The 8,609-nt window shown below is 42.3% G+C and overlaps 1 protein-coding gene across 1 annotated transcript; it reads right to left on the reverse strand.

Annotated features, from left to right (window-relative positions):
• Positions 1-3,930: 3,930 nt before the first annotated feature.
• LOC121544386 (L-threonine 3-dehydrogenase, mitochondrial-like) lies at positions 3,931-8,354 on the reverse strand. The gene is made up of 9 exons (XM_041854326.1): positions 8,136-8,354; positions 7,070-7,277; positions 6,541-6,583; positions 6,278-6,348; positions 5,962-6,111; positions 5,671-5,843; positions 5,300-5,390; positions 4,931-5,200; positions 3,931-4,577 (listed from the first exon to the last, which is right to left on the reverse strand). Exons 2-9 carry the CDS (start codon positions 7,260-7,262, stop codon positions 4,432-4,434), a joined length of 1,137 nt encoding a protein of 378 aa, XP_041710260.1. The 5' UTR covers positions 7,263-7,277; positions 8,136-8,354; the 3' UTR covers positions 3,931-4,431.
• Positions 8,355-8,609: the final 255 nt, after the last annotated feature.

The raw sequence follows: 8,609 nt of genomic DNA on the forward strand, positions 1-8,609 counted from the left end.
CTCAACCCAATTGAGATGGTTTGGGATGAGTCGGAAAGCAGAGTGAAGGAAAAGCAGCCAACAAGTGCTCAGCATATGTGGGAACTCCTTCAAGACTGTTGGAAAAGCATTCCAGGTGAAGCTGGTTGAGAGAATGCCAAGAGTGTGCAAAGCTGTCATCAAGGCAAATGGTGGCTATTTGAAGAATCTCAAATATAAAATATTTTGATTTGTTTAACACTTTTTTGGTTACTACATGATTCCATATGTGTTATTTCATAGTTTTGATGTCTTCACTATTATTCTACAATGTAGAAAATTGTAAAAATAAAGAAAAATCCTTGAATGAGTAGGTGTGTCCAAACTTTTGACTGGTACTGTATATCACTTGTTGGTTTATCCCTCTGTACTGGTACAGATCTACTACTCACACCACTCCTCTCAGGATCCCTCCCTCTTGACCCATCTTCCTCTACTTTCTTCACTGCCTCAGCATATGACAACTTCTGCACTACTCTAACCCTGGAAACCTCAAGCTGCCTCTCTCGCACAGGACATTTCTAATCCCCAGCCCCATGGGCACCCCTGCAATTAACACATACCAATACTTTCCCCAATGCTACACATTCCTTTGTCTTATGCCCTTCTGCACACTTCTCACACCAAGGAACCTCCCTCCTACATAATGCTGCCACATGCCCATAAGCTTGACACCTGTAACAATGTAATGTATTCGGCACAAAAGCTCGTACAGGATAACTTATATATCCTAACCACTTTGTCGGGCAAAGACTCAACATCAGAACTCAAAAGAACAGACAACAACTCTTCTGTTTCACCACTCACGCCACCCTGTCTGCGTCGCACCAAACGACGAGCATCACAAACACCGGGAATCTTCCCCTTTAGTTGATCAACTTTCACATTTACTTCTACCCCAGTAATCACTCCTTTCAATGGCGCCCTTTTCTTGAGAGCAAAACTATTCACTTTTGCCCCCACCCTGCTCCCTCTGACCAGCAGAAACACAAATAATTATCACAAGACCACTTCTATTTACCCTCACCGATTCCACAGCACCCAACTCTGTTTTCACCCACCCTGAATCCACAAATGGATCAGCCAAAAGGCAAGGGTCAACTTTTTCCAAAAACTTCACTCCTACTGTCACAGACTCATCTTTATCCTGACCCTCGGTGCAAGCCGAGAACTTCACCACACCTACCACCTCCAATACTTCGCCCTCATTCACTTCCATTTCTCCTCCTGTGTTCAGCCTACTCTGCTTACACTTTCTACCATTCTTCTTTAACAAACCATCTCCCTTTTTCCCGCCATTTTTAACCGACTTAAGCTCACCCTCTTGCTCCTTCTCTCTCTTAGACCTCCTCTGCCTCTGTTTTTCCCTCCATTCCTCCTCCGTATTCCAAGTATACGTCTCCTTATGATAATGCTACACTTCTCCTGACATACATCTTGTGCTTGCCTTCTCAAGGGATGCCATTTAACCGGCTGTTACAATCTCTGTACAATCAGCACAAACCCCTCGGAATGTAGCGCTCAACAGTGCATTCCACTTGTAAAGCAGCTGCTTTGTCTTGATGTTCTTCTTTATCGAACAACCAGGTTTTCTGTCACAGTTTTACATTTTTATTTATTTATAATTTTTACATACATAGACCTAATATACACATAATTGATTGGTTGTTCTGAATATAGGCTACATGTATGTGTTGTAGGTAGCCTGACACTGTAAGCAACATTCTCAATGTTACATTCTAACAATCAACTGTATGTTATGTATCAATCAAACCTAATGAAATGTGATATTTTTTTCACCAACGTTCTCTTTGGATTGTAGCTCAACATATTGCTAGAGTTATGAAACCCTATGATAAAATTCAAAATTATTCAATTATGTATGCCAAGGTCTGTTCATCAACACACAGTAGGCCTACCGATTAGTAGCCTAGAATACTACCATAATAACTCAGTCACCCAACAGCAAATAACAAAACAACAGAATGAGCAAATGAAGAGATTTATTCCATTTTTGATCAAAAGTACACTGTCATTTTGTTCATTACCCACAAATATATTTCTAATAAGTCATTAATTAAAAATAAGGCTTCAATTCTGAATTTATTTGGTACCCATTTGTACCCAAAATCACACTGTGCCTGTAAAGAAATATGAAGATATTTGAAAATGTACTGAAGTGGTGTTGTAAAGGCAGGCCTTTTATAAACATTGTGGATTTTCTGTTTCTTCTGCATCCATTGTGCCTGATAGGTTTCCCTATATCTCTCACTGCTCCTGTGTCATTTCACTGTGCCCTCTATACTACCCTAATGCAGCAGGCCAGGAGGGAAATGAAAGCCAACCCCTTGAGATACTGTAAACTGATGGTAGGGGTATGACTTAACTACAGTGAGGGAAAAAAAGTATTTGATCCGCTGGTGATTTTGTACGTTTGCCTACTGACAAAGAAATGATCAGTCTATAATTTTAATGGTAGGTTTATTTGAACAGTGAGAGACAGAATAACAACTTGATTTGCATTTTAACGAGGGAAATAAGTATTTGACCCCCTCTCAATCAGAAAGATTTCTGGCTCCCAGGTGTCTTTTATACAGGTGACGAGCTGAGATTAGGAGCACACTCTTAAAGGGAGTGCTCCTAATCTCAGCTTGTTACCTGTATAAAAGACACCTGTCCACAGAAGCAATCAATCAATCAGATTCCAAACTCTCCACCATGGCCAAGACCAAAGAGCTCTCCGAGGATGTCAGGGACAAGATTGTAGAACTACACAAGGCTGGAATGGGCTACAAGACCATCGCCAAGCAGCTTGGTGAGAAGGTGACAACAGTTGGTGCGATTATTCGCAAATGGAAGAAGCACAAAATAACTGTAAATCTCCCTCGGCCTGGGGCTCCATGCAAGATCTCACCTCGTGGAGTTGCAATGATCATGAGAACGGTGAGGAATCAGCCCAGAACTACACGGGAGGATCTTGTCAATGATCTCAAGGCAGCTGGGACCATAGTCACCAAGAAAACAATTGGTAACACACTACGCCGTGAAGGACTGAAATCCTGCAGCGCCCGCAAGGTCCCACTGCTCAAGAAAGCACATATACAGGCCCATCTGAAGTTTGCCAATGAACATCTGAATGATTCAGAGGAGAACTGGGTGAAAGTGTTGTGGTCAGATGAGACCAAAATGGAGCTCTTTGGCATCAACTCAACTCGCCATGTTTGGAGGAGGAGGAATGCTGCCTATGACCCCAAGAACACCATCCCCACCGTCAAACATGGAGGTGGAAACATTATGCTTTGGGGGTGTTTTTCTGCTAAGAGGACAGGACAACTTCACCGCATCAAAGGGACGATGGACGGGGCCATGTACCGTCAAATCCTGGGTGAGAACCTCCTTCCCTCAACCAGGGCATTGGAAATGGGTTGTGGATGGGTATTCCAGCATGACAATGACCCAAAACACACGGCCAAGGCAACAAAGGAGTGGCTCAAGAAGAAGCACATTAAGGTCCTGGAGTGGCCTAGCCAGTCTCCAGACCTTGATCCCATAGAAAATCTGTGGAGGGAGCTGAAAGTTCGAGTTGCCAAACGTCAGGCTTGAAACCTAATGACTTGGAGAAGATCTGCAAAGAGGAGTGGGACAAAATCCCTCCTGAGATGTGTGCAAACCTGGTGGCCAACTACAAGAAACGTCTGACCTCTGTGATTGCCAACAAAGGTTTTGCGACCAAGTACTAAGTCATGTTTTGCAGAGGGGTCAAATACTTATTTCCCTCATTAAAATTCAAATCAATTTATAACATTGTTGACATGCGGTTTTCTGGATTTTGTTGTTGTTATTCTGTCTCTCACTGTTCAAATAAACCTACCATTAAAATTATAGACTGATCATGTCTTTGTCATTGGGCAAACGTACAAAATCAGCAGGGGATCAAATACTTTTTTCCCTCACTGTATATGCAAAATAATTTGCCTGAAGCCTATTTCCCCCAGAGGTTTGATGCTTATGTTAAACCTGTTATGATATTTAAATTATCTCTATCACAATTAAAACAACAGAAACTGAAGAAAGTCACAACAGAAGAGAATGGTTGACAGTATGGTTCCTTGAAATTAGTAAGGCTGCTATTATGAGAGTGTGTGCTTGTTGCCTACCGTGTGCGCGCACGCGTTTGTGTGTGTGTGTGTGGTGTCAGTGTCCACTGTCGTGGCAAGTTGAGTGGTTCTGGCTGAAGATTCCTGGTTTGAAAATAGTCCCTGGTTTATTGGTAGAATATTCCTGACATACAAAAGGGTCCTGGTTTGGAAATTATGCTAAGGTTAAAGAGGGTCTGTTGTGATAGGCAGACCCAGAATGAAGCGGACTTAAGGGAATAGTGATTGGTAGGTCAGTCTCTGTGAGTGGTGCCTGCTAGCTGACTGGCAGTCCGGCGTTGGTCTTCTTGTCACGGATGGAGCTCAGCATGTCTGAGACGAGCTCCTCAAGCCCATAGGTCGACTTCCAGCCCCAGTCTCTCTGTGCGTTGGAGTCATCAAACCTCACTGGCCAGCTGTCCGCTACACACCAGGGGACAATCATGGTCAAGAGTTATTTTACACATCACAACTTTCATAAGACGCAATGATGACATCATTCATGACTGGGGACCGTGTGAAGCAAACCCAGAGCAAATAGCAATGCTGTAGGAGGTCAAGGATGTGAGAAAGGCTGACATGCAAGGCTTACAATATTTAATACTACTACAAAAATACAATGTATATCTACTCTAATCCATACACTATGAAGGAGAAAACGTTCCATATACTTCTGCTATGGCTTAATTCAAATCACACATCTTGAGGTTCAATAACAATTAAAAACACTCCACAGACAGTCAGACACACACCAATAAGATGAACAATGAACATACCAATGGTCTGGCGGACAGAGTCAGGGTTATAGGTGACCTTGAGGTGGGGCAATTGCTTGCGGATTTCCGAGGCAACTTCCTCAGGGGTGAAGCTCATGGCAGCGATGTTGTACGTGCGCAGCGACAGTTGGCATTCCGGGGCCTGCATGAACTCCACAGTCGCACGGTGGCAGTCACCAATGTGCATCATGGGCAGACGCGTGTCAGGACGTAAATAGCACTCATGGTGACCTGTGCTGAGTGCATCGTGAAAAATCTGGACAGCATAGTCTATGGGAAAGGAGAGCAAAAATGTACACAGAATGTATTGGAATATATCCCTATGGCATTAATACTTTAAATAGTGATGATATGATAAATATGGGTTACTTGTTGTTCCTCCCCCAGGCTGTGTGTTAGCTGAAATGACGCCAGGATAGCGTAGGCAGCGGAAGTCCAGTCCATACTTGTGATGAAGATACTAACATAGAGAGATTTAACACAATCAAAGGTAGAGCAAATATCCAGCAAAAGCATATTTCTGCAGCATATTTCTCTTAATCTGCACTGTGTTAATTAATTGACTTACTCTCTCTGAAAAAGATACATGTGAAAACTCTCTCGCTTTAAGAGAGGACCGGCAGGTTGTGTGTGTGCAAGAGTGTGCATTTGACAGCGATGTGGTCGCATTATGACTGCATCTATGACTGTTTGTGTGTTGATGTGTGTATATTTGTATGTGTAAACATAACAGGTCACACCTCCCCCATCAGTTCGCCGTGCACTTTGGACACCCCATAAATGGTGCGAGGCCTCTGGACACACAGGTCAGGTGCGGGGTCACGGGGAGAAGAAGGGCCAAAAGCTCCGATGGTGCTAGGGACAAAGAGACGTAAGCAGCTCTCCAGAGCCAGGTCCAGCACATTATGAAGGCCTAGAAAGAACAGCAAGGAGTGAAGCTTTAGACAAAAACATACAAAACCTACAAAAAGGGATACTGTGATACTGCCCTGGATACTGTGGTAGCGTGTGTATGTGAATTTGGAGCTGACCTGTGATATTGATCTTGCGTGCCAGGGCCACATTGGCCTCTCCCACAACACTGAGTAGAGCGCTGTAATGCACCAGCCAGGTGATGCGGTTATTCACCACCAACTCTCTGAGGTTCTTATAGTCCAACACATCAGCATACACAAACGGGCCTGAGGGGGAGGAGAAGAGAGAGACAAACTACGGATTGCCCATTTAAGGCAGGGGACATGTTTTTTTCTGCAGAAAATAAGAGGATTTGAGAAGCGCAGTATGGATATGTGCATGGACATTGCGATCAAGAGAGAATTGCTGATCAGTCCAACTAAGAAAACGTACCACTTCTGTACACTTCTGGTGGAGCCTTCTTGATATCCGATAGGATAACGTTTTCTGTTCCGTACTGTTTCCTACACATTGATATTCAATTAATATATTACATTTCAGTGAATTCCTGAAATTTACTGAATTGGATAGGAGTCCAACACCAGAAGGTAAACTAGATGTTACGTGAGAATTCTACAATCTGGGGAATATTCAGGCTATCAACATCGAAGAAATCAGCATTGAAGAAAAGATTGCTCTTTCATTTTTTTTCTTACCTCAGGATTTCTGCAAGCCCCACACCTAATTGGCCAAGGCCGCCTTAACCATGAAGAGAAAAATAATACAATGCAGAATTCATAAGATTTCATAAAACAACACAATCGCAATTGTTCATTTGTATTTGCTCAAAGGTCTCAATAAAGAATATATGGTGAAAAATGTATTCTTATGTACAATTTCAGAATATTTTGTTACATTCTGCTTCAACCAGGCAGCAACCTTTTTTGTTTTCACCAAAGCTTTATGTACAGACAAAAACTGGCCTCTGGCTATTATTCTGCCCCTGGTCACTTGCTGGGGCCTTTTTGTCCCTAGCACAGTCTGCTCACAGTCTATTGTACTAAGGAAAAGAGGATTGCCACTTACTGAACAGTGAAAACAACTCGAAATGACAAAAACTAGAATGACAGCACACCTATGCTTGTAAAAAAAAAATGCATAAACACATATACATCCTATAGGACCTATCTATAGACTATGGGCCATAAAGTTTTCATTGCTACTTGAAATAAAAAAAGGTTTAACCTGTGATGAGAATTCGTGGTTTCTCCGCAGGAGCTAGGTCAATGGAATCCTGACTGTTCCACCGGCTGATCTGTCGGGGCGACCAACTAAAGCCCCGGAATGACAACCTACGCGCCCGGCTGCGACAGCTATGGCACAACGAGCCGAATAGAGCTGCCGCGGAGGGCACACAGACCCGCATACCCGATAGCATGTCGAGCTGTTGCCCCTGTGGAAAAAGTTGGATCAAAGACAACAGGCTTTGTTATCTATTTCATCCGGCAAATCAATCTCACTCAGTAGGAATGACACCACTTAGGTCATAGACACGGTTCATTCTATGGATTAATTCAAAAATTACAATTTGAACAGTGCAATGGAAAAATCTAATCTAATTTTATTGGTTGCATACACATATTTAACTGATGTTATTGCAAGTGTAGCGAAATGCTTGTGTTCCTAGCTCCAACAGTGCAGTAATATCTAACAATACACAACAATACACACAAATCTAAAAGTAAAATAATGGAATTAAGAAATATAGAAATATTAGGACGAGCAATTTAGGAGTCCGGAGTATGTATGTATGTATATATATATATATATGTTTGTGTGTGTGATGGGCTGTATAGATATTGACAGTATGTGTATAGAATATGCAGTATATCTGAAGAATACGTGGATAGAATAGTATATGTACAGCAATAGTTAAATAGGATGGCCTAGAATACAGTATATACTTTTGAAATGGGTAAAACAGTATGTAAACATGATTAAAGTGACCAGTTTTCCATGTCTATGTACATAGGGCAGCAGCCTCTAAGGTGCAGGGGTGAGTAACCAGGTGGTAGCCTGCTAGTGACCATGACTAAGTTCAGGGAAGGGTACTGGGTGGAGGCCGGCTAGTGATGGCTATTTAACAGTCGACCTTGAGATAGAGGTTAGTTGACCATGATAGGCTATAGGTTAGTTATGTAACATTGTTGTTTAGCTTACTTTTAAAAAAATCAACTTTATACAGTTCTAATTGGCTGAAACGCCACGCGTTATCTTTCAGAAGTAGAATGAATACAAAACAACATTTTACCTGTGTGCTGCCAAAAACCTGCAATCAGTCTCTGTTCGTGCCAAGCACTTGTTGCCCAAACTGAATACTTTAAAGATCGCACAAGCGCATCCCACGCTAGTTTACAAACTAATTTATGAAAATTGCGCTGATAAAACGGTTTTCATGGTATTGAACTCTTAGAATTAAAAGATTACCCTCTGATTGGTCACGGATTAAGCGCACGGAGCATACATTGGGTAAGGCAGATAAACTGCTGAAGAAAGTACTTCTGGGATATGTAGTTTTCCTTGTTGTGATGCAAGCGCGCGAGAGGGCGTGACTCAATTGTAAAGGACTACAATATCCAGCCTGCAAAGGAATACATGTGAGCAAACATGCTGACTAGCTTCTTACAGGGGATTTGTATTGTGTAGAAATGTTTAGCTGAGCTTGGCTTGAACATGACTGGAGCGTAGAGGCTTAATTCAGAGTCAGATAAGGAATAAAAATATA

Source organism: Coregonus clupeaformis, chromosome 29 (assembly GCF_020615455.1).
Source record: "Coregonus clupeaformis isolate EN_2021a chromosome 29, ASM2061545v1, whole genome shotgun sequence".
NCBI classification, from domain to species: domain Eukaryota; kingdom Metazoa; phylum Chordata; class Actinopteri; order Salmoniformes; family Salmonidae; genus Coregonus; species Coregonus clupeaformis.